Source organism: Trichechus manatus, unplaced genomic scaffold (genome assembly GCF_000243295.1).
Source record: "Trichechus manatus latirostris isolate Lorelei unplaced genomic scaffold, TriManLat1.0 scaffold00101, whole genome shotgun sequence".
Lineage (NCBI taxonomy): Eukaryota > Metazoa > Chordata > Mammalia > Sirenia > Trichechidae > Trichechus > Trichechus manatus.
Window position 1 is genome coordinate 4,546,398 of NW_004444037.1, and position 27,374 is coordinate 4,573,771.

A 27,374-nucleotide genomic window follows, 5' to 3' on the forward strand; every position below is an offset into this window, starting at 1 on the left:
CTCAGCTTTGGTTTAGTCCAGTTGTGCTGACTTCCCCTGTAGTGTGTGCTGTCCTTCCCTTCACCTAAGATAATTCTCGTCTACTATCTCGAGAACTTGGGGTCATATTAATGGAATTTATAGTCATCTAATTGGGAAATCCTATGCCCCGTCAATTGTAAGATGTGTTCCATTTCTGATGGGGGAAATTAGGGGTTATGCTGGCTTTATTTTCCTCCCTGATTCATACTACAATTGGAGAACAGATGCATCTTTCTAAGCTAGTAAGTATATATGATATGGCTCCTAGGTTAGGACGTTGTACTTTGTTAGAGAGAAGGACATAAATAATGCAAATAAAAAACAAACTGAATTGTCAATGTCAGTTTGAAACTGATAGTCTTACTATGGTGATTTGGTTTCTTATTAAAATTATTTGATTCCTTGAAGAACTTTTTGTCCTGAAGTGAGGATAGGTAGGAACTTGAAAAATGGTATCATGTACCATACCTCATTTTATATTCTATGTCTTATAAACAAATTTATTTTAAAACTACCCTATCAAGGAATAAAAGCCTCAAGTTTAGAATTACATTTGTCATTAGCAATTCTAATTTTACCTGTTATCATTGGTGTATACTCTTACTTCCATAATTTTCATATACAATAATTCAAAGAAACTTTGATAGTTTGAAGGTATGAATGGTTTCTGAAACTAAATAATATAAGTATTTATAACTAGATTTTCCCAGTGTTTTTAAATGATGAAATTCCCTCCCCAAAAATTAATTGACTTTTTTCCATAATTAACATAAAATGGAAGCATATTGACAATGGTGTTTATCCATGATCTTGCTTTTGTATTAAAAGCAAATGGGAACAAGAGAGGACAACAACAACGAAAGGAATGATATGACTGTTTATTTTTAAGAGATTTTTGGAGGGAGAGAGGAATATAGAAAAAATAATAGAAGAAAGCCAAAATAACTCATAATCTTATCATTTAGTGATAACAACTACTGACATTTTGATGTGATTTCTTCTAGTCTTTTTCTCTGACTATTCCATCGTGTGGTTACGTCATTACTACCCATTTCACCACTATTGAACATTCAGGATGTTTCCAGTTTTTTACTCTTAAGAATAATGATACAGTAATGATCTTTGTCCACATCTCTAATTATTCATAAGCAGTATTTAAGGACCCCTGGTAGTGCGTTGGTTAAGACTGCTAACCAAAAGGTCGGCAGTTGGAATCCACTAGCCGTTCCTTGGAAACCCTATGGCACAGTTCTTCTCTGTCCTATAGGGTCGCTATGAGTTGGAATCGACTCAATGGCAACGGGTTTGTTTGGGTTATTTACTTAATTTCTCATGTTATTTTTAGAGTAACATATGTCTAACCAATTCCATTTTCATATTTTATACAATGTATACATATCATATATGATGTGTTTTTTTAAATTATATGTATCTCCTTTCAACAGGAACCAGATAAAAAAGATAATACCAAAAGGGTAAGGTGATTTTCATTAATATATAAATAATAATAATCAAAAAAACCACTAATCATGTATAGTAAAGCTCACTCTTTTTTTTTTTTTTTTTTAACAGTTCTTATTTCATTATTCAAAGACACAGAAGTTGGGCAATTCAAATGTTGTGGTAAGTTGTAAAACTACTTTTGAGTAATCTCTACTGTTTATTTTTTTAAAAACTTGTTTTTACAGTTTAGTAGCACTAGATCAAAATTCATGTTTTTTTTACTTAAAAATGTATATGTGGATGAACAAATGGAATTCAAATTTTATTATCTATTAATTTATTCTATGTCAATAATTACATGAACATTAAATTCATTCATTCATTCAACAGTTATTTACTGAGTATCTACTATATGCCAGGCACAACTGAATGTACTATAAATACAGCGGTAAAAAAACCTAGAAAATTTAAAAAACAAATCCCTACTCTCATGAAGCTTATATTCTGGAGCCAAAAAAAGAATAAATAAGTAAAACATATTTACAGTATGTTTCAGATGGTGATTAGTACGAGGGAGAAATAGTTTTATCCAAAGGCATTTTAAGAATTATTTTAAAAGATAATTGTAAAAAGTGTAATTAAATGTAACTAGAAAAATTCTATTCCTAAGGTCGCCTTGTTAAGTAATTAGACATTTAATGTGAGTTTTACACTCTAAGATTAGCCAGAATCCAATATTTAAAATTCAGTTCACTTCTAAATCGTGTGTGTTTTAGTGGTAGTTTTTGTATATATGGATTTAAAAAAAAATGCTAACCAACCTACTTTAGTGTTTCAGTCTGAATACTTAGTTATCAATTGACTATCGTGTTTTTTTAAGATTTTAAAATTTTATTTATTCTTTTAAACTTTGAGTCTGAATTGACTCAATGGCAATGGATTTGGTTTTTTGGTTTACTATGGACCAATTTTTTTGGAGCCCTGGTGGCACAGTGGTTAAAAGCTATGGCTGCTAACCAAAAGTTGGCAGTTTGAATCCACCACCTGCTCCTTGGAAACCCTATGGGGCAGTTCTACTCTGTCCTACAGGGTCGCTATGAGCCAGAATCAACTCGACGGCAACGAGTTTGGTTGGTTGGTTGGTTGGTTTTTTGTTTTTTTTTGATATGGCCAATTTAGGAACTGAGGAGAATAGTGTATTTAAACATATGTGACCCGTGGAAACATAACTGTAAACTTAAACGCAGTTTTAAATGTTTATCACATTGAATATTCTTACCTATGAGGAATTGCCAGTTAGATTATACTAACTTCAAACCAAATGCAAGTTGAATCAGTTAACAGAAAGCCATTACATAGGACTTAAAGTAATCCATTTGATAAGCAATTTTAATACCACTGAGAAGGCTCAATTCAAGTCATTTCTTTATAATGAAACCATCTCAGGTAGCTACGTGTCTCAAACATGCTTTCATTTTCCTCAGCTCGGCGTCTTTACATTTTGAAAAACAAAGCATCTTAGTCACATATTTCACCATTACACATTGCCATATTTTGTGTCCCCTGTTATCCTGCTCCATACATTTCAATTTTAAATATAATTTGTAATCTATAAAGGAGATTATGTGCTGTATAATATTCAAGATAAATAATTTCATAATAGAAGACTAATTCTCACAGAGTTGGTTTCATCTGTCCCGAATCATTTTAAGTCCAGAAGCATACAGACTGTTTTTTGCCTCTCAAAGATGCAACGAGGTGTTTTACTTTCTGTCAGCTGATGATAAAGTTGAGGCTCCCAGGAAAGTGCTTCTTCAACATAATGACAAAGATTCTAGCATAGAGAGAATTTTATTCTCTCTCTTGGGCTTATTCTCCAGGGTTCTTTGAAGTGTTCACAAAGGGCTTAGATAACATCTTTCTTTTTATGTGTGAGCACATAAAGTAGGAAACTGTCTTTATGCCCAATGCTGAGAAGCTATTGTGCTCTTCATGTGTGTGTATTCGTGTCCTCTCAGTCATCTGTCCTGCATCCGTTGCTGCAGCTCATTCCTCAACTGCATGAGAGAAGAACGAAGAGATTCCAGGTAGACGTATGTAATGTAAACTGCATGCTTGCTCTGCCAGTCTGTGTGGGACAGCCCTTTCAGTTAATTCCCAGTTGTGGTGGTTTACTAAGTATTCTTCTATAGGATAAGCACCCCACCAGCACCTAGTTAGCCTATGTAAGAGCATCTATTTGCAGAGGTGTTTTCATACTTAGGAAGAAGAGAATTGTTCCCCCTCCACAAGTTATCTCTTTTCTATCTCAAGCTGTGGGCAGTGAAGAAAGCTGGGATGTACTTCCTTCTAAGGGTAATGATTCTCCCAGTGAGAAACCTGTTCTTGTTTTAAGAAAGGACATTGCATTGTGTCATTAGGTGGAACTAGGAGAACAAATAAAGGACAGTTGACCGCCTCTCTGTAGCCAGGGTAGCAAATAGCTAAGATGTTAAGTTTTCTAGTCAACTATTAAAATGTTAGTAAGAGTAAGGCTCATGGAGTAAATACATCAGAAACCTAATGTAGGTATTTTGCTTTTCCGCAATTAACAAAAATGTAGCACAAATCCAGTATCTATGTTTAAGGTGAATATAACTGAGTTAAAACATTTTAAACTAGAAATTAAGGAGTTTTACTGTCATTTAAAAAGAATCCTGACTCTTCCAATGCTGAAAATTTCTGGGTTTTTTACATAATTTATTTTATTTATTTTTTTTGTTGTTGAGAATATACACAGCAGAATATACACCAACATACACCAATTCAACAAGTTCTACCAATACAGTGACATTGATTATATTCTTTGAGTTGTGCAACCATTCTTACCCTCATTTTCTGACTTGTTCCTCCTCCATTAACATAAACTCACTGTCCCCTAAGTTTTCTGTCTAATCTTTCAAGTTGCTGTTGTCAATTTGATCCCATATAGGTGGATCTTAAAACAGCACAATGCTTAAGGCAGACATTTTTTACTAGTTAAGCTAAACTGTTGTTTGGTTTTAAGAAGACTGCAGGGGATATTTTTGGTTTAAAGTTTAAAGATTATCTCAGGGCAATAGTTTCAGGGTTTCATCCACCCTCCATGGTTCGAGAAAGTCTGGAGTCCATGAGAATTTGAAATTCTGTGCTACATTTTCCCCCTTTTGATCAGGATTCTTCCATAGAATATTTGATCAAAATGTTCAGTAGTGGTAGCTGGGCACCATCAAGTTCTGGTCTCCTGGCAAAGAGGTCTAGGTATTTTTAAGTAATGCCCTGCATTGTTGTAAACCGTTATAGATTTCAGTCTTATAGTATCTCATTTTATTTCTTTGGGAACTCTATCAAGTGGATAATGCAAGTATTACTATCTCTAGTTTACAAAAGGGAAAATAAGACTCAGAATAGTTAAAGGGGTTTCTCAAAATCATACTGAACTAGTGAGATCAGAGGTTACAACAGAGTCTTCTGACTTCTAGTCTTTTTGTAGTTATTAGTTATTGTCAAGTCAAATTTAACTTATGGTGACTTCATGTGTGTAGAGTAGAACTGCTGCATAGGGTTTTCAAGGCTGTGACCTTTCAAAAGCAGATTGCTAAGCATGTCTTCTGAGGTGCCTCTAGGTGGGTTTGAACCACCAACATTTCTGCTAGTAGTTGAGTGCTTAACTATTTGCACCACCTAGGGACTCCCTGACCTCTAAGTCTTTGTCAAAAAAAAGATTTTTTTTTCCACAATGCCATTCCCTTTATAGTCTAATCATTAATGCTATCATATTATTAAAAGTTGAATTCAGGTAAATAATTTCCTAAATTTAAACACCATATAAATTTCATTCTTCTTCTTAAAGCCACTAAAGTCTTTAAATACTTCTTAAAATGCATACAACTCAGGCAAAATTTATTTTTATGGTCACTATTTCCTCCCTAAATTCTTCACATTCTTAAACTAAGTTTCCATCAAAGAAGATAGTATCTCCTGCCAACTTTAAGGAGAAATGTAAGAGCAATTGTAATAGCCCCTTAAATTTTTAGAATTAAAAAAAAATTCAGTTGTCATCAAACTTTTTAGAAGTAATATATGCTTTTTTTTTCCTCAAGGTTTCTTCATTCTTTTAATTCTTTTTTTTTCTTTTTCTTTTTTTATTGTGCTTTAAGTGAAAGTTTACTCCTCAAGTTAGTTTCTCATACAAAAGTTTATACACACATTGTTATGTAACCCTAGTCGCTCTCCCTATAATGTGTCAGCACATTCCTCCTTTCCACCCTGGATTTCCTGTGTCCCTTCAACCAGCTCCTGTCCCTTTCTGCCTTCTCATCTCATCTCCGGACAGGAGCTGCCCATGTAGTCTCAGGTATCTACTTGAGCTAAGGAGCATACTCCTCACGAGTATCATCTTATGTCTTATAGTCCAGTCTAATCTTTGTCTGTAGAGTTGGCCTCAGGAATAGTTTTAATTTTGGGCTAACAGAGAGTCCGAGGGCCATGTCTTCCAGGTTCCCTCCAGTCTCAGTCAAACCATTAAGTCTGGTCTTTTCATTAGAATTTGAGTTCTGCACCCCACCTTTCTCCTGCTCCATCAGGGACTCTCTGTTGTGTTCCCTGTCAGGGTGGTCATTGGTGGTAGCTGGGCACTGTTTAGTTCTTCTGGTCTCAGGCTGATGCAGTCTCTGGTTTATGTGGCCCTTTCTGTCTCTTGGGCTAATATTTTCCTTGTGTCTTTGGTGTTCTTCATTCTTCTTTGCTCGAGGTGAGATGGGACCAATTGATGCATCTTAGATGGCCACTCGCTAGCTTTTAAGACCCCAGATACCACTCGCCTAAGTAGGATGCAGAACATTTTCTTAATAAACTTTGTTATTCCAGTTGACCTAGATGTCCCCTGAAACAACAGTCCCCAGACCCCCACCCCTGCTACTCTGTCCCTCGAAGTGTTTGGTTGTATTCAGGACACTTCTTAGCTTTTGGTTTAGATATATGTTGTTTTGAATTGCTTAACATTTACTTTGTGAAGTGCTTCTTTGACTTATGAAAAGTCTAAGAATTCAGTTTAAAGATCCAGTTTCTTAAAATACACAAATTATCAGTTTGACTACATTGCTTCAGTGTCATTATTTACACAACCATAGCTAAACATTCAGTTGTGTAGCCAGTTGGCACTTTATCTGAATTTCCTACCTTGAGTGAGATCATCTATATTTCGGACAAGTGGATGAAAACAGGAACTCTGACCTAATAGTATATCCTGTTGGAGAAGTGATCAATTCTAAAAGTATTTTGCAGCAAGCTAAGTTTACTAAGGAACCTATGAAAGAAAAGAATGTAAGAAAGGAATAGAAAAAAAATTACAGTGGAGTATTAGCTTTGCTGGACTTAAGTCATCTCATCTTAAGACATATTTTTGATAGTGAAATATTTTGAGTTCTTGAAGAAAGTGAGTTTTCAGATCTTAGTGCATTCAAATACTTCCCTTGAATTTTGTTAGCTAGACATCATTTTCTCCCATCCCTTATATCTTTTTTTACCTTCAAAAATTCCTATAGATATTGCTCTGTTTTCAGTGATAAGACTCTAAATGACTTGTATGGTTGGGCTTTGTATTTGAAAGCTTTAAATTTTCCATACGTTGAAAGTTACATTTTGTCCTTTTTCTTTCTTTTTTTAAATATATGTCATAACTTTTTTATTTAGGCATTTATAAGTATATAGTTTCTATGTCTACATTTCTAGACACTAATTTTTCAATCTTTTAAGTAATTTGGGGGTTATAGTAAAGGTGGAATTAGGAACAAATATTTCAGAATTTAAGATATTTTTGTTGTAAAGCAAGAATTTCAGTATTTTAGTAGATCTCAGAACATTTCTTAGAAGTTAAAAATATGATCCTACTTATGTTAATAGAATAACTGAAAAATGTCTTGACTGATACATTTCATGGTAATTGCCAGCCTGATGATACTTTTATGATAAGTAGTTGTTAATGAAAATGGAAAGCTACAAGAGCCAATTGTATAGAAATTGTAAAGTGTTATTTTATATTAAGTTTAAAATAAAATGTTTTAAGAAAAGAAACACTACAAAATGCAGCCATTATGGGTAATTGGTTAGTTCCTGTTTGGTACTTTTTTTCATTACCACTTCTAGACATGTAATTATATTGGGAAAATATCTTCTGAAGTATCATTGAAAAAGCATAGTTTACCAAAGTTGTCACTCAATTTCAATCTACATTCCTATAGAAATATTGTGTAATATTTTTTAGCTCTCTGAATTCTATTTTCTATTTCTCCCTATTCAGGTGTTATGTATACGCACACAATATGTATTTTAAAGAAATTATTTTACTCTAACAAAATGCTAAAAGGTGATTTTAAATATAGTTCATTATCTATCAAGTGTCTGTCATTTTTTTTTTCTACTTATTGGTGAATACATGTACAACTAACAAATGTTCTGAAAACAGAATCTGCTATATTGATAAGGGAATTGTTTTTAAATACAATATACTGATAATTGTTACTGCTGGATGTTGAAAATTCTTCAGGTGTAGATACAAAGATTCTGTACTGATATGAATTATATACGGAAGTCCTTGATTCCCTCTTTGTTTAGTTATTATAATTGGAAATTACTTTGATATTCACTACATTCTCAAATAAATGTTTGCTTTTAGTATTATTTGATTTGTAATACCCTCATTTTCTCTTCCAGGAAGAATTTCAAGGTCCTGTAGCAAGTCGAAGTCGGGGGTTCTTTCTATTCAGGGTGTGCACGTATTGTATTTTCAAAAAATCGACAGTATCAAAATTGAAAAATACTTTCACTGTGCATTTATTTACACTAACTCATAAGTTTCAGTTAAGTTTTGACATTTATTTATACTTATTTAACATTAAATGTTATAGTCTGAGATTCACTTTGCTCACTACTTTATTGTTTTCATATAACCACATCTCTGATCTCTTCTCGGATCCACTAGTCATGTTTGTAAACACCGCAAGTGACATTCACCTACTTCACAGTTTATAACCATGACAATTTATGTACAGGAAATGAGTGTCTTAACGTTACATTACTCTTTAAGTTCCAAAGAATCATTAACTAAAGTTTTGATTCAGTAGATTGGAAGAGTTATGACTACTTTCACAAGTTCTTAAAATAAAAAGAATCAACTAAAGTAGAGGCTGTAGGTAGACAAAACTTTGTAATTGCATTTCGTATCTTGTATGACAAAACTGTCTATGAAACATGAGTTTCTTTTGAAGCAGCTATACTTTCTAAAATATGTGCATCCTTAATACATTACCAGAAAGTTTTCATTCATTCTCACGTAGCCACTGTTTATTGAACTTCTACTGGGTGCTGGGCAATGTACCGAGGGCTGGGAATATAAAGGTGGATAAGATTCCACTTTTAAGCTCTAGGAATTTACAGCATAGTGGAGGATATAAATAAGTAAACAAATACAAAGTACTATGCTAAATGTACCTTTAATACAGGGGCTGCTTTCTCCAAAAGAAAGGCACCTAACCCAGGCTGGGGAGTAAAGGAGGTATAGGAAAAGCTTTCTGGGTTGAATCCTGAAGAATCAACAGGAAATGTTTAATGAAATATTTAGCTAAGAAATTTCAACTTTAGTGTAAAGGCTAAGGGGAGTCATAGGGTAAGATTTGCATTTTGGAAAATAACTAACAGCAAATTGGAGAAAGGATTGAAGTAAGGAGCAAGACTGATAGCAGGAAGAAATAATACTGAACAACCGTGACTCCAGTAAGTTAATTTTGGTTCAAATGAAATTAAAATTGTGGGCATCTGTTTTAAAATTTTAGTACCTTCAAAGAAATAAGCAAAATCAAATAGTATCTGATGTAGTGTGGTCCTCAGCAGCTTCAGCATCACCTCAGAATTGGTTAAAAATGAAAATTACAGGGCCCCGCCCCAGGCTTACTAAATCAGAAACTCTGGCTGTGGGGCCCAGCAAGCTGTGTTTTAACAAGCCTTCCAGATGATTCTGATGAACATTAAAGCTAAAGAAATACTGGTCTATATCATTTCTATGGAAATAGGCTTCATTCCTTAGTTATACTGATTTATTTCCAATTTATTATTTTCCAGCCACGCAATGGGAGAAGGTCAGCAGGTTTCAGTTAAAATGGTATGTGTTTCACATTTCAACCCAGTTTGAGAATTTCTGTAATTTCTGTAACATTCATAAATTAAACTATGATGAATATACTTCTATTATGATTGCATGGGTACATTGATTTTCTATATAAATACTACAATTATAAGTGCTGTGAGGGCTTTATATTAAGGAAAAATACCAGTATTTTGGGGCTATATTTGCTTTGCCCATGTCATATATTCCTCAGATGATGCCACAATAGTAATCATCATCATTGATTGTGTAGACATTGACCTTCTCATCCTTTATTGTTCAAGTAGCATATGCCAGGAATTGGGTTCTTATTGTGGTAATCAGTTCCCACCACAATGGGCCAGAACTTACAGACTGAATCTTTTTCTGTCTTCCAGATAACCTACATCAAAGATTATTTATTTATAAAAGCTATGATTTACCAATTGCAAGAGAACTAAGAAACTGGAAAGACATGAAAGCATGACTTTTACTTTATTACTCCCAGTTTCTAATTCAGTACTGGGAATACAATAGACACTTAGTAGCTCTTGACTGGCCCCACATGTTTCATAAATATGTTAATCTTAATACTGTATTAGACTATGAATTTTGAAATTAAACCAAGAGCAGATTGATAAATTTAAAGCATATTAATGCAATTTAAAGGTATATTCTATGAATTTCATGTAATGCTAAATCCAGATTCTATGCTGAACATTTTTCCAAGTATTTCATTCTTAGAATTTATTTCAACCCGAAATATATTTACCTTATGAATATTAAAATTCTTAATATTTTCTGACAGAAACAAAAATCAAAACCCACCACTTCTAACTAAAGAAGATATCAACACTAAAGTTGTACTATATCTAGAAAGTAAAGGTAATGAGAACCCTGCGTATAAAAACTGATGGGACTCTGTCAAAGCTATATTCAGTAGAAAATTTAAGCCTTTAAGTACTACAAGCAAAACAGAATTAACTCAATAAATTAAAATAAAGATTTAACTCAATAAATTAAAATAAACCTCAAGAAAGCAGAAGGAAGAAAATTATAAAAATCAAGGGAGAAATTAATAAATTAGACAATAAGAAAGTAGAAGAATTGGTAAATAAAACAAAATCTGGTTCTTTGCCAAAACAAAAAACCCTAATAAAATAAACTAGCCCAATCAAGGAAAAGCATACATATACAAGAATACAAATGAAAAGAGAGAAATAAAAATAAATAGATATAAAAGAAATGAAAATCATAAAAGAGTACTTTACAAATCTTTGTGCATATAATTTGAAAACTTGGATAACATGGAAGTTTGTCTAGTAAGTAGATGTTAACAAAATTGAACTCAGAGGAAAGAAAAAAAAAAAAAACCTAAACAGACCAATAACCATGGGAAAAAATTGAAAATGTTATCTGGAAACTATCTCCTCAAAAATCCTTAGGCCCAATAGCGCTTGAATTTTTTCAGCACAAAGAAAGAAGAAAATGTCTAAATATTGTTTATGGAGCCAGAATAATACTAATACCAAATACTAATACTAACAAAATATTATTAAAAAAGGAAACTGTGGGTCAATCCTATTCATAAATATCAATGCAAAAATTTAAATGAAATATTAACAAATAGTGTTCAGCAGTATACTTCAAGAATTATATAGCTCCACTAAGTGAGGTTTGCCCCAGCATCCCGAGGATGGTTTAACATTAGGATGTCTATTAAAATATTTCTATCATTAGGAGAAAAATTATATAATCATCTCAATAGATGTTTTTGATAAAACTCCATTTCTGATGTTTTAAATTTCTGATGTTTTAAAAGAAGATCTTATAGAAAGAGATGAATCGTGACATTATTAATATAAAGTCTCAAACAGAGTCAGTAGTAGGCTTGATAGTGAAGCACTTTGAAGTGTTTCCATTAATGTCAGGAACAAGACGGAGATGCTGTCACTTTTTATTTAACATAGTTCTTAATAATGCATTAGCCAATTCAATTAGACAAGTAAGAAATAAAAGATACAAATATTAAAAGTGAAGGAAAAATTTAATATGTTCATAGGGCATAATTAAGTACTTGAATTTTCTAACTATATTTGGTATTAGATTCTGTTTCAGAAGAGGCCTGCTAAGTTATTTTCCCATCAAGAATATGAAAAAACATATTATTTTATATATTTTTTTCTTTCCAAGGAACTCAGAACAAAGAGTTAATGGTAAAGAAACTCTACCTTTTATAATATTACAAATGTATACAGGCATTTAAAAAATGTAAACAAAAATAAGTTAAATGGAAACAAATGTCTGTCATCCTAACATTATACTATTACAGTGCTCACAGTATGAAAAGGAATTTAATCCATGATTTGAATCAATTTGGCAAAAATCTCTCTCTGAAGTTGGGAAAAAGAGCATAGACTAATTTACTTAGGGCTTCATTTTACTTTGCCAATATAGAAACAGTTTGTAATCATTTTTCTTTGTTTTTCTCCTCTGGTTATCTAAGGTCTTACTCTGTCCTGAGTGATTTATATTTACTTAGGAAGTAATTAAAATTAAAAAAACCAAAACCAAACTCATTGCCATCAAGTTGATTCCGTCTCATAGTGACCCTACAGGATAGAGTAGAACTGCCCCAAAGTGTTCCAAGGAGTGGCTGGTGGATTCGAACTGCCAACATTTTGGTTAGCAGCCTAGCTCTTAACCACTGCGCCACCAGGGCTCCAAACATAAAATAGGATAATTTAATTAAAAATATGTGAGGAAATAATACTCAGGAATACTGCACAACTTTTGAAATATTTTATTTATAAATTTTACCAGTATCAATGAATTTTTGGAAACCAGTTTTACTTTAAGTCCTGGAAAATATGGGCATACAGAATAAGTGATTCATCAAAGAAAAAATTAAATAATACATAGCCAGAAATATACAGACTGAAGAACAGCTGGGAAATATCTCAGATGCCAATTTTATCATACTATGACAAATATTTACAGAAATGTCTATATACACACATTATACACACATTCACATACTCACACTTGAATCTAATTCAGTTTTTTCTTTTTATAGGATGCTGACTAATTTTCCACAGAAGCAATGCTATGGAATAAAAATTATACTGACATTTTGTTTTCTTCTAAAAAACAATCCTTGCTAAGTTTACCATGTCTGAGAACCTCTGTGTTGTAAACATTCTCATAAAAGTTGGTTAAGATTATAAACGTTTAATTCCTTGAAAATAAAAAAGCATCTTATAATATTGTTTTTCTTAGTGTTTTAATGATAAATAGTGTATAATAAGTCTGTAAATAAAGATGTTTCTCAGATTCCTGCAGCTTTTGAGAGTACTGATCCACATGCTCTTTTGCTATTTTTACTAAAGTCACTTAGTAGAGAGGTGGGATTTAATGAGCTATTTTAGTATATCCTATTTGGATTTTGGAATAAGTACAGCCAGAATGCTCATTAAAAGCAAGGATAGTGAGACTTTGTCTCATATACTTTGGACATGTTATCATAAGGGACCAGTCCCTGGAGAAGAACATCAAGCTTGATAAAGTAGAGGGTCAGAGAAAAAGAGGAAGACTTTCAGCAAGATCGATTGACACAGTGGCTGCAACAATGGGCTCAAACATTAACAGCGATTGTGAGGATGGTGCAGGACAGGGCAGTGTTTTGTTCTGTTGTACATAGGGTCACTATGAGTTGAACCGACTCTACAGCACGTAACAACATCATTTGGATTTTGTCAGTGACAAAATCTCCAGCTCTTATAAATGACCAGAATACCAGAATAGTTGGTATTCTTAAAATGTGAATACCAACTAAAACTGCACTAGCCTGTAGAATTTGATAAAAATCTATCCAATAATCCAATAAGCAATTTCTTATTTATATACCATAACATGAATTTCTGGTTGCTACAAATATATCAGGGGGCTAGCTTTTTCTACCAACTAGTAGTATTCAGTTTATCTTAAATTGTTTGCTTTAGCCTGCAACATTTGAAAGGCAACCAAACGAAAACCAAAACAAAACCCATTGCCATCGAGTTGATTCCAACTCATAGCAACCCTACAGGAGAGAGTAGAACTGCCGCATAGAGATTCCAAGGAGGGGACAGTGGATTCGAACTGCCGACCTTTTGATTAGCAGCCAAGTGCTTAACCACTGTACCACCAGTGCTCCTTGAAAGGCAACAGGTTTGTCCATGACTAGAAAGAAAATAACTTTAGTAGTAGAGGATCACAAACACACTTGGAAAACTTTTTACATCCAGTCAATGTTTAGTGGATGCAGAAGTAACCTCAGATGGATGTTGAGGTTCTTCTCCACTCTAGGTTCTCCTCACTCCCTTCTGATTTGCCTCCTCAACCTTCATTTTTTCCACTAAGCAGGTTCCTGGCTGAATAGAGAGGGGTGACTCTTTGAGTGGGTAGGGTTAGATCTTTTAGATTCTTCAGAGAAGAATCTAACAAACCTTTAGCTTACTAATGTTGACAACCCATTATAAGTTAAATTTGGTGAATTAAACTTTTTGCCAACAAAGTCCCTGATTCTCACTTCTTGTTAACTCAGGTGAAGAACGTTAGGAAAGAAGGAGCAGAAAAGGATAAAAAGTACATTGTTCTTATTCTTAAAACACAAATAAACAAACAAAAATTGCCTTGACAAGATGGAGACTTGACAGGAGGGAGGCAGTCCTGCTCCAAAGCCACAGATGCATGGGACGTCATTAGCTAGAGCCGTGCACAGTAATTCAACTTGCCTGGATTTTGGATTGTCAAGATAAGAAGAGGCAGTTGAATATTAATTTAGGCTGCAGTTCCCAGGGCATCTCAGAAGTCCAGAGAGTTTTAGACCACTTACATTTTTTAGGACTCTCGGGATATCAAAATAAAAACGAGAAAAAGAAATATTAAAACATGGTCCCAAAAATTGTGGTATATTTTTAAACAAACAAATTAAGGTTAATGTGAAATAACCTTACATTAAGTTCATTTTAAATATTTAACACATTAATGTCTCTTGCACAAACACAACATGATATGCGGCCTACTTGAAATATAGGATTTGTACGAAGTATTCACTGTGCCCTACAGGTGGAGTGGTCCAATGCTGAAGCCAAGTTTAAACTGTGTCATTAAATTCATTTTTCCCCTTCTTTTCCAAATCTTATCAGTATATCTCTGTGACCATGTGTATAACCTTATTTGGTAAAAACATAAAATGTTTTTCCCAAGCTCCTGGCAGTTCCCAGTAAACATCCTTCCCTTAACTTAAACACCAGGAACCCAACTGTGTTGGTTTTCTACCAAAGGCCAGAGCTCTGTCCCTTAAGTCAGTGGGTTTTGAAGATTGAAATAAGAGGTTATGATCTCATCTGAGAATCTGATGAAAGCTGTGGCCCTTAATTCCAGAGGGGAGAAAAATGAACACATACTACAAAATTATGTGTACAATGTGGACTGGGAGTTAGGTATACCCTAAAATCTATCCAAGTATCAGCAATAGACTCCAGTCTAAGAACTATTCCTCTGAAGAGTTCTCTCCCCCAGGATTTTGCTATTTCTCCATAAAGACAGGCTCGGAAGTAACTGGTTGATTGGGTGGTGGTAGAAGGAAAAGTGGGAGGACTACCAGGACAAGCACCAAACAGCGAACAGGAAAGGCAGTCCTTGAGATAGATGTGACCGGACCTGGTACGTTAGTACCCACAAACACCCCAAAGCTATGCCTCCGCGTTGCCTGGCAACGAAGCTGCGCCCGGCACACGCCCATAGAGAGCCCTTGTTCTCGGATTCCCCGTCCCGCGGGCGTTTGAAACGGCTACGCCGGCTGGGGGCTTCGCTTCCCGCCTTGAGGAGTCATCGGGTACTGTGGCCTAAGTCGGGAGAGCCTCACCAGAGGCCGGTGACGTGGGCGCGTGAGCGGCGGAGCGGAACATCATGCAGGTGAGGGCGCTTGGCCCACTCGGTGAGCCCTGGGGCACCTGAAGGGATCTCTCTTGGACCCGAAGCCGAGGGGCAGAAGTGGGGAGGGCGGCCCACAGGGATTGAATTCTTACATCCGTTTAAGAGCAGAATTTTTCTTGAGTCTTTATTTAGATTTGAGAGAAATCTGAATTAACTCTAGGAGAACACCATTTCTTTTTTCCACGTTCAAGACTTCGATATGTCAATGGAGGAAACTTTCATAGTTGTTTGGGAGTGCTTTTCACACATTGATCCTGGAACTCATACTGCGGCTCTATTTCTAACTTGAGAAATAGGCCAGCACTTTTTGCCTAAGTGTAATTCAATTTAATTGCCCTTCCCCACCATCTAAGGTGTCCTGGTGACGAAGTGGTTAAGCGCTAGGCTGCTAACCGAAAGGTGGGTGGTGGGAACCCACCAGTGCTCTGGGGGAGAAAGATGTTGCACTTTGCTGCCATAAAGATTTCAGCCTAGGAAACCCTGTGGGGCAGTTCTTCTCTGTCCAGTAGGGTCGCTATGAGTCGGAATCGACTCAACGGCAGTGAGTTTGGTTTGGGTTTGGTCCCCACCACCTTAAGAAAGGTCAAAAATGGAAACCCTGGTAGCATCTGCCTTGAGGAACACCAGGAGTTTCTCCCTGGTGTTTCTCCTAACCAAAAAACAAACAAACAAAACCATTTGCCATAGAGTAGATTCCAACTGACGGTGACCCCATGTGTTTCAGAGTAGAACTTCCGCTCCATAGGACTATCATTGGCTGTCATCTTTCTGAAGTAGATCACCAAGCCTTTCTTCAAAGGCACCTCTGGGTGGATTACAACCACCAACCTTTCGTATTTACAAGCTGTCTTCAACTTCCTTTTATACCTTAGAAAGCCCCTTCCCAGTCTAAAGCTTTCTTACTGATCAGAAGCCTGTACTTCTGTTTTTAGCAGAGTAAAATTCTCACTTTTGACTTAAACCTACTCCCCCAAGTTAAAACCACTGTAATTTTTTCCTGTTTTACATATTTAATTTTGATATTTGTATAAACTGTATTATTTATTAGGATATTTGGACAAACAAAAACCAAACTCATTACTATCAAGTTGATTCTGACTCACAGTGACCCTACAGGACAGAGTAGAGCTGCCCCACAGGGTTTCCAAGGCTGTAAATCTCTACAGAAGCAGACTACCACATCTTTCTCCTGCAGAGCGGCTGGTGGGTTCAAACCATTGACCTTTCGGTTAGCAACCAAGCGCTTATCCATTGCGCCATATAATTTTGGATGAATAGGTCTTTCATGTTAATAATAGATGCCTAGTACCTACATTTTATTGGTAAAAACATTGAAAATTTGTCCTGGCTTGCACTTGCTCGTAAAGAACTAAGCTGAAATGGAATTGAAAGTGAAGTCAACAGCACATTAACTGTAGTTTGTTTATTTGTTCATTGATTTATTCAAAAGCTATTTATTTAGTACTTATGTTTTACATGTGGTCCTGTTCTAAGAGATCTTACTATGAGGTAATAAGAGGGAGACATGCAATTGAATAAATGCTGTAGCAGTTTGAAACCTGTTGCCGTCGAGTCGATTCTGACTCATGGTGACCCTATAGGACAGAGTAGAACTGTCCCACAGGGTTTCCAGGGAGTGCCTGTTGGATTTGAACCGCTGAGCTTTTGGTTAGCAGCTGAACTCTTAACCACTATGCCACCAGGGTTTCAACTCAGTGGGTTTCGTTTTTTGTATTTTTCTTGGTAGTAGTTTGAACAAATAGATTGTGGTACCTATTTCTATTATAAAATTTCATAGATAATTTCTAAAAACGAAGGCAAGAACAGAATATAGAGCATTTACTGTTACATTAAATCCCATTGCAACTAACTCCTAGATCAGTTAAGGAGGAAACAAGGAGATGTGAATAAAAGCATAACAACATGGTGTCATGAATATCAAGAAAAAAATGTTTCAAAAGAAAAGAATGACTAACTCTCAAGTACTGCTTCAAAGATCAAATACAATGAACATCCAATTGGAAATAACATTGTAGAGCTCATAGGTGACCTTGGCCAGAGCAGTTTTTATGGAGTATTGGAGGCAGAAGCCAACTTGGAGGAGTTGAAGAGTGAACAAGAGATGGAAATGGTTACAGCGTATGTAGACAATTTTTTAAAGAAGTTTGGCCATGAAGGGGAGAAGACAGGGTGGTAGTAGGTATGAAGTGCAGGGAGGGTTTTTTAAAAGGATAATTGCTGGAATTTGTTTCTTATACTAATGGGTTAGGTTATTTGGACTAACTCACCTGCTGAATACAGGGAAAAATGCTGGCTACAGTGTAAAACATAGCTCCCTAAAAGCATGAAAGGAATTTCAGGATAGTAAGAAACTATCAGATCAAAATCTAAGCGAAAGTGGAAATTCAGGTGAATGGGAGTTCTGGAGCTCCAAAGCCATTTTTGCTGTGAGGGCATTAGCAATCTGTGTTTTGGTCCTGGGTATAATTGTGGGGTAAGGAGTTACCAAAGGGTAGGGCCCACCAAAGCTTGGGACACTGATAGAGACTCTTCCACATTAAGGAGGGTGAACCAGAGTAAATTCTAGGGGAAATTCAGGGAAGGTTATGTTGGTACCTAGCAGAACGAAGGAGAAAAAGAAAAGAAATAAAACTTGTCCCCAAAAACTTGTGGCCTAGGCCAGCACTTATATGGATTTGCAACCTGAGTTTTATTTATTTTATTTAAATTAGTTATATAATGTAGTGTCCCCAACTGCCTGGCAGAAATAAATATAAATCCTCTATGGAGGAAGACATCTTAGGCTTTAAGATATTTCCACAGATATGTTTTCCAGAACAGCAAGCAGAAATTAATCGAAAATAAGCAAGCACACAAAGAAAAAAAGGCACCATGAACATGAACCAGCAAATGCAGATCTTCAGAGATTTCAGGTGTTGAAGTGATCAGAAACAGGTTTTAAAACTATGCTTATTGTGTTTAAAGAAATAAACAATCAGTTTGAAATTATCTGTAGGGACTAGGAGACTATAAAAAGTGACCTTAAAGTTTTGGTAAAGAGCCAGATCAAACTTCTAAAAATGAAAAACTACAACAAATAAAATTAAAAATGCCATGGAAGCAGCGGTCAAGAAATCAAATGACGTGTCTGATAGAGACTGGAGAAACCTCGAGAGTATGGTCCCCAGACACCCTTTTAACTCAGTACTAAAGTCACTCCTGAGGTTCAGGCCCATAAAACAAAACGAGACTAAATGAGCACACCAACCTAGGGGCAAGGACGAGAAGGCAGGAAGGGACAGGAAAGATGGTAATGGGGAACCCAAGGTCAAGAAGGGGAGAGTGTTGACATGTCGTGGGGTTTGCAACCAATACCACAAGGCAATATGTGTATTATTTAATGAGAAACTAACTTGCTCCATGAATGTTCATCTAAAGTACCATAAAAAAAATTGTAAAAAACAAACAAATGATGTATTGCATTAGGCAAATCTGTTGCAAGAGACCTCTTTATAGTGTTAAAAAGCAAACATGTCACTCTGAGGACTACGGTGGCTTTATCAATAGGTGAGAAGTACAGAAAGATGTAAAAACATGAAATAAATTCAGAAATGAGAAGGGAGTGTCTTAGTTATCTAGTGCTGCTATAACAGAAATACCACAAGTGGATGGCTTCAACAAAGAGAAATTTATTTCCTCACAGTAAAGTAGGCTAAAAGTCCAAATTCAGGGCTTCGGCCCCAGGGAAAGGCTTTCTCTCTCTGTTGGCTCTGGAGGAAGGTCCTTGTCATGAATCTTCTCCGGGACTAGGAGCTTCTCTGTGCAGGAACCCCAGGTCCAAAGGATGCGCTCTGCTCCCGGCACTGCTTTCTTGGTGATATGAGATCCTCTGGTCTCTCTGCTCACGTCTCTCTTTTATATCCCAAAAGAAACTAGCTCAAGACACAATCCAGTCCTGTAGATTGAGTCCTGCCTCATCAACACACTTCTGCCCATCCCCCCTCATTAACATCATAGAGGCAGGATTTACAACACACAGGGAAATCACATCAGATGACAAAATGGTGGACAAAAATACCAGGAATTATGGTCCAGCCAAATTGATATGCACATTTTTGGAGGACACAATTCAATCCATGACAGGGAATAAGAAAGTCTAGTTTATGTGTAATTGGCATCTCAGAAAGAGAGGTAAAGAAGTAAAGAAATATTCGAAGAGATAATTGCTGTGAATTTTCCAAAACTGTTGAGAGATGCCTTTCTACAGCCTACTGAATCCACACAGGATAAATAAAAAGAAATACACACCTATGTACACTATGGCAAAACTGCAGAAAACTATAAACAAAGAAAATCTTAAATGCAACTGGATAATCTTCAAAAGCCTGAAACTGACAGCTGATTTCTCAACAGCAACAATGGCTTCAAAAGGTAGTGAAAAAAATATCTTCATTGTATTGTAAGAAAAAAAATATACTCAGAGAAATTCTTTTTCAAGAGAGAGCAAAATAAAAACATTTTACGATAATAATTGAGAGAATTAACCCTTAGTAGGCTCTCAGTAAGGGAAATTCTCAAGGACAGAAGGAAAATGTTTCCAAATGTAAGTTCTGAGATTCAATAAGGAAAGAAAAACAAAAAAAAAAAGATTAAATATATGGGTAAGTCTAAATAAAAATAGACTGAATAAAATAATAACAATAATGATAATGTATTGTGAGATTAAGAAAAAATATACACTGAAAGAATAATACAGTAGTTGGAAGAGAGGTATATGGAGTTGATATGTTATTGTGGGGTAAAGAATTTAGTTTTACCCAAAGTAAGATGGCCTTTGTCCTTGGTTCCTGAGAAATAACCCTTGGAGCAACTGGACTGCCTTGGACTGGGACTTCCAGGCAACACCCAAGGATTTGTGCTGGCATTGGGATCTGGCCAGACCAAAGAAGACTCATCTGGTAAACCTATATCAACTAGCCTCAGGAGGCATGATTTAGCTATCATGCAGGACAGGCCAATAATAGCCCAGAACACAAAGGCTTGAAGAACTTCCTGGTCAGTGAAGGGAGGCTGATGTGCCCTCTTTGAGACAGGGAAACTCTGTATTGGGGACCCTCCTAGACCTTGTTCATGTGTCTCTTCCTTATGATGATACTGATTTGTATCCTTTTGCTATAATAAATCTATAATCATAAGTATAGTCCTCTCTGTGAGATCTGCGAGTCATTCCAGTGAATTATGGAACCCAAAGGAGAAGGGGGAGCCAGCAGGTGAAAGTGAGGGTGTTGTGTGGACTACTAAACTTGCAACTAGTATCTGCCAATTTGGAAGTCTAAGGGACAGTGTCTTTTTAACCTGTGCAATCTGCCCTAACTCTGGGTGTCTAGTGAACAGCCAGGTGCATTGCTTGAAGTTCTGCCCATTGGGAGGATTTCCCTTTCATCACTGTCCTTCAGACAGGTCCCAGAAAGGGGCTATAGTGCTGCTGCTGTCCACTTTCAAGTGGTGCCTGCATATCGTGCAGAACCATCTCTAAACCAGGCATGAGTTTTCTATGCCTCCATCAACTGATCGTAAGGAATTCCCCATGAGGCCATAGGTGCAGACTGGCAGAAGCAAGTAATATCTAATGAGTGGAGACCATGGGCATTTGGGCCACTTCCTCATGCAGCTTACTTCAGCCTGCACATCCTGCTCGAGCCCGATTTCATATATACCACATCCATTTAAAGATGGAGTGCTTTTGTGAACATCCAGCTTTATGGCTCTGCGGATAAGACAATACCCAGTATCTGATGGGCAGCTCAGGCTTCTTGGTGACTTGATGGCCCTTGGTTAAGTGTTCAGTCTCTACTAAGGCCCAGTGACAAGCCAAGAGCTGTTTTTCAAAAGGACAGTAGTTATCTGCAGAGGATAGCAGGGCTTTGCTCCAAAATCCTAAGTGCCTGCACCATGATTCACCAATAGAGGCATGCCAGAGACTCCAAACAGCATTTCTATCTGCCACAGGCACTTCAAGCACCACTGGATAAGCCAGATCATGTGGCCCAAGTAGCGGAGCAGCTTGCATGGCAGCCTGCACCTTTTGCAGAGTCTTCTCTTTTTCTGGGCCCCATTCAAAATTAGCAGCTTTATGAGCCACTTGATAAATAGGTCAGAGTAGCACACCCAGATGAGGGCTATGTCACCTCCAAAATCCAAAGAGACCCTTCAGGAGTTGTGGGAGAGGCCAGGTGCAATAACTGATCCTTCACTTTAGAAGGATTATCTTGACATGACCCACACCACTGGACCCCTAGAAATTTCACTAAGGTGGAAGGTTCCTGAATTTTTGTGGGATTAATTTCCCACCCCCTAGCATGCAAATATTTTACCAATAAGTCCAAAATCATTGACACTTCTTCCTTACTCAGCCCAGTCAGCATAATGTCATCAATGTAATGGACCAGTGTGATGTCTTGTGGAAGGGAAAGGTGATCAAGGTGCCTGCAGACTAAGTTACGACCTAGGGCTGGAGAGTTAATATACCCCTAAGGTAGGACAGTGAAGGTGTATTGCTGGCTTTGCCAGCTGAAGGCAAACTGCTTCTGGTGTTCCTTTGAAACCAGAATTGAGAAAAAGGCATTGGCCAGATTAATAGCTGCATACCAGGTACAAGGAGATGTATTAATTTGCTCAAGCAATGAAACCACATCTGAAACAGCAGCTACAATTGGAGTCACTTACCTAGTTAAGTTTTTGATAATCCACTGTCATTCTCTAAGATCAATCTGTTTTATGCACAGGCCAAATAGGTGAATTGAATGGGGATGTGGTGGGAATCACCACTCCTGCATCCTTCAAGTCCTTGACGGTGGCACTAATCTCTAGTCCCTCCAGGAATGCAGTATTGCTTTTGTTTTACTATTTTCTTACACAGGGGCAGTTCTAATGGCTTCAACTTGTCTTTTCCTAACATAATAGCCTTTAATACACTGTTCAGGGTCCAATGTGGGGTTCTCCCAGTTTCTGAATATATCTATTCTAATTATTCATTCTGGAACTGGGGAAATCACTACAGGATGGGTTCGGGGACCCACTAGACCCACTGTGAGACGAACCTGAGCTAAGACTCCATTAATAACTTGACTTCCATATACCCCTACTCTGACTGGAAGGCCACAGTGACATTTTGGGTCTCTTGCAATTAGTGTCAGTTCAGAGCCAGTATCCAGCAATCCCCCAAAAGTCTGATTATTTCCTTTTCCCCAATGAACAGTCACTCTTATAAAAGGGCATAGGTCCTTTTGGGGAAGGCTGGGAGAGAGACTAACAGTATAAATTTCTGGTTATGTAGTGGGGACCTTCCTTAAGGACACCCAGCCTCCTCTTCATTGAAGGGGTTGTGCATCTGTAAACTCACTTAAGTCTGGGAATTGAGGGGCCATGACTGTCTGTTCTGGCAATTCGAGTTAGACTGCTGTTCATATGACCTAGAATTCTTCCGCTTGTATAGATCAAGTGAATATTTAATAGATTTCCCATCTACTTCACTCCTAGGAACCCATGACTAAGTAGCCAACGCCATAAGTCCACATGAGTCGGACTATTCTGATTACTCCTTTGACGCTGCTGTCCATTATGGTAACCACACCCACCTTGTCTTTGTCTTTTGAGTGCCACCACTTGGCCCCTACAACCTCGGGGTCCGATCAGCTCCATTGTAGTTAGGTGTCTTAATTCAGTTAGGGCAGTTCCCATTGTCAAATCTGACTTACATAAAATAGCGATCACAGCAGTCTTCAAGTATGCTAGGGTTCCCTTCACAAATTTGTTCCTTACTATTGTGGTAAAAGGTGTGTCCTCTGGGCACTCCATGTCTGTATCTGTGGATCTAACCTGATAAATCCACTCTAAAATACCAATTTCCCTAAGCCCTTGAATGTTGCCTTCTACAGTATACCAAGGCAGATCTGGCACTTCAACTTGATTTAGTGTAAAAAAAAGAACAAAAACCTAAACCTATTGCCATTGAGTCAATTCCAACTCATAGCGACCCTATAGGACAGAGTAGAACTGCCCCATAGGGTTTCCAGGTAGCAGCTGTTAGATTCTAACTGCTGAGCTTTTGGTTAGCAGCTGAGCTCTTAACCACTGGGCCATCAGAGCTCCTAATATGTTCAAATTAAGGCCCTAAAATTTCTTTTATGAACTGCATTTGGCTAAATTGTTTTGAAATGTAGTTTTATTGTTATTATTCAGTTCCTAACCCTTTCTAATGTCCATACGATTTCTTCTTTGACTCATGGGTTGTTTAGAAGTTGTTTGTTAAGTTACAAAAATATATGATCATCCTCTAATTATTTCTTTCTTACTGATTTCTGGCTTTAGTCATTGTGCCCAAATTTGTAGAGCTTTGGGAGGCAGGGCCAAGATGGCAGAGTAGTCAGACACTTCCTGTGGTCCCTCTTACAACAAAGACCTGAAAAAACAAGTGAGTTGATTATATATGACAATCAAGGAGCCCTGAATATCAAAGGCAAAGTTGAGGAATCAGACTGAGTGGCAGGGGGAGGGAGAGACACTTTGAAAGCAGCAAGGAGTTGCCAGCCCTGACCCAGTGGGACCCGGTGCCCTTCAGTCCAGATAGGCTGGCATGCACCATGAGGCAAGCAGTGGTGATGGGGAGGTGTTTTCCACATTGAGGGAGACCCAGCGGCGGAGAGTCTACTCATGCCTCCAAAATCAGTGAAAAGCAGCACTCAATTGGCAAAAGATAAGTACCTGTGTCTGACCTACCACATGGATCAAAAAACACCCCCTTTGGGAAAAACCTCTCTCCCATTTACCTGCCCCCTCCCCACTCTGTACCGGGTCCTGGGCCATCTTCAGTGATTGCAGAGTCCCCTGGGCCGGAAGTGGGAACTGTCATGTGCGCTGAGCCATTCCCCTGGCCTTGGAGAGGGAACAAATTAACAAATAGGAAAAAATAACCTGCCAGCTCCCCTAAGCCAGGAACTCAGGGTAGGCACAGCTCCTTTGCCTAGGCACAGGCATAAGGGGTCTATGGACTTTGAATGCCTTTCACCCCTGCATAGACCTGTGTGGGACCATTTCCACAGCGTAGGCCCTCATTACTACAGTACAACAGGGTATATACCTGAAGCCTAACTTCAACTGTATCAGCTATATGGTGAAGTGGCACGGTCGTGACATTTGTCACTGCTCTGCCCATTAAGCAGGGTCCTCACCTACCCATATCAGGGGCCTGATGACTAGTGGCTCCACCCACGCCACCTAGCTACCCATGACAGGGGTCCAAGAATAAGTGGTGCCTCCCAGTCCTTATAGTCAACAGCACTGGGTGCTAAGAGTCTGGCTGCAAAACTTACCCACCTGTGTGCTCTAGGGAAAAGAGACACACTTTCCTCCTAGACACTCAGGGGCACCCATCAGCCCCCTCCCTTGCTCAGCGCATGACCCCCTACTGAAGCCAGATACCTATGCCTACACCAATCACCCCTGCCTGTCTGCCACTGTAGGTGAGAGCCTGCACCACACACTTGGTGATTGACTACCTGGACACCTGAGCTGAATCCATACAAGAAAAGTAAACAGACTCCTGGGCTCACATACCTAGTAACAGATCTAACCACCTGGTGACAGGACGTTAGAGTTTCAAAAGTGCCAATAATCAAACTAGCTCACATGAGCAGCCTATTTGGGCATATCAAAACCAAATAGAACAAGAAGCTAGGACACAGTAAGCAAACATAAAATAAATGTAATAACTTATTGATGGCTCAGAGACAACAGTCAGTATCAAATCACATAAAGAGGCAGACCATGGTGGCTTCAGCAAGCTCCCAAAGCAAAGAATCAAGAAATTTTCTGGAGGAAGAGAATTTCTTGGAATTCCTGGAAGTAGAATACAAAAAATTAACATACAGAACTCTTCAAGAGATCAGGAAGGAGATCATGCAAAACACAGACTAAGCCAGGGAATGCACAGACAAAACAATAGAGGAATTTATGAAGATTAGAGAAGAGCATAATGACAAATTTAACAGGCTGGAAGGATCCATAGAGAGACAATAATCAGAAGTCCAGAATATTAACAATAAAATTTCAGAATTATACATAGGAGCAGAATTGAGGCAATGAAAGTCTGAATTAGTGAGATTGAAGATAAAGCACTTGACACCAACTTATTTGAGGAAAAAGCAGATAAAAACACTTAAAAAAAAATGAAGAAACCCTAAGAATTATGTGGGACTCTATCCAAGAAGAATAACCTACAAGTGACTGGAGTACCAGAACAGGGGGGAATAACAGAAAATACAGAGGGAATTGTTGAAAATTTGTTGGCAGAAAACTTACCTGATATCGTGAAAAATGAGAAGATAACTATCCAAGATGCTCATCAAACCCCACACAAGATAGATCCAAAAAGAAAGTCACCAAGACAAATTATAATCAAACTTGCCAAAACCAAAGATAAAGAGAGAATTTTAAGAGCAGCTAGGAATAAAGGAGAAGTCATCTACAAAGGAGAGTCAATAAGAATAAGCTCGGACTACTCAGCAGAAACCATGCAGGCAAGAAGGCAATGGGATGACATATATACATCCTTGAAGGAAAAAAATTGCCAGCCAAGAATTACATACCCAGCAAAACTGTCTCTCAAATATGATGGCGAAATTAGGGCATTTCCAGATAAAAAGAAGTTTAGGGAATTTGCAAAAACCAAACCAAAATACCAGAAATACTAAAGGGAGTCCTCCAGTTAGAAAATCAGTAACATCAGATAACAACCCAAGACTAGAACACAAGACAGAGCAACCAGATATCAACCTAGATAGGGAAGTCACAAAAATAAATCAAAGCTAAAACACTCAAAATAGGAAAACAGAGATGTCAATGTATAAAAGATGACAACATTAAAACAAAAAAAGAGGGACTCAAAAACGTAGTCATAGATCTTTCATATGGAGAGGAAGTCAAGGCAATGTAAAGAAATAAAAGAGTGGTATAAACTTAGAAAAATAGGGGTAAATTTTAAGGTAACCACAAAGGAAACTACTAATCCTATATATCAGAATAAAAAGCAGGAAAAACATAGAGACTCAGCAAATACAAAAGCAAAAACAAATGAAAATACATAAAGAAAAATGACTCAGCAGAGAAAATTAACAAAGAAACTGTCAACAACACACAAAAAAAGACATCCAAATGACAGCACTAAACTCATACCTATCAATAATTATGCTGAATGTAAACAGACTAAATGCACCAATAAAGAGACAGAGAGTGGAAGAATGAATAAAAAAACACAATCTGTCTATATGCTGCCTACAAGAGACACACCACAGACTTAAAGATACAAACTAAAACTCAAAGGATGGAAAAAAATATATCAAGCAAGCAACACTCAAAAAAGAGTATGAGTGGCAATATTAATCACTGGCAAAATAGACTTTAAAGTAAAATCCAACACAAAGGATAAAGAAGGACACTATATAATGAATGATTAAAGGGTCAGTATACCAGGAGGACATAACCATAATAAATATTTACACACCCAACAACAGGCATCCAAAATACATAAAACAAACTCTAACAGTATTGAAAAGAGAGATAGTAGGAGACTCCTACTCAACAATAATAGTAGGAGACTTCAACACACCACTTTTGGTGAAGGACAGAACATCCAGAAAGAAGCTCAATAATGACACAGATCTAAATGCCACAATCAAACAACTTGATCTCATAGACATATACCGAATACTCC

General features: G+C 37.2%; 2 protein-coding genes across 2 annotated transcripts in view; both read left to right on the forward strand.

Annotated features, from left to right (window-relative positions):
* NMU (neuromedin U) overlaps positions 1–12,890 on the forward strand; it is a 28,940-nt gene extending 16,050 nt beyond the window's left edge. Inside the window, exons 5-10 of the mRNA XM_004382889.2 lie at positions 1,467–1,496; positions 1,594–1,644; positions 3,483–3,557; positions 8,197–8,250; positions 9,601–9,640; positions 12,699–12,890. Coding sequence (XP_004382946.1) covers positions 1,467–1,496; positions 1,594–1,644; positions 3,483–3,557; positions 8,197–8,250; positions 9,601–9,636 — 246 coding nt within the window. The 3' untranslated portion in view covers positions 9,637–9,640; positions 12,699–12,890. The remainder of the gene's footprint in view (positions 1–1,466; positions 1,497–1,593; positions 1,645–3,482; positions 3,558–8,196; positions 8,251–9,600; positions 9,641–12,698) is intronic.
* Positions 12,891–15,362: 2,472 nt separating this feature from the next.
* Positions 15,363–27,374, forward strand: part of PDCL2 (phosducin like 2) — a 46,123-nt gene continuing 34,111 nt past the window's right edge. The window contains exon 1 of the mRNA XM_012557420.1: positions 15,363–15,503. Within this exon, the coding sequence (XP_012412874.1) occupies positions 15,363–15,503 (141 nt within the window). The remainder of the gene's footprint in view (positions 15,504–27,374) is intronic.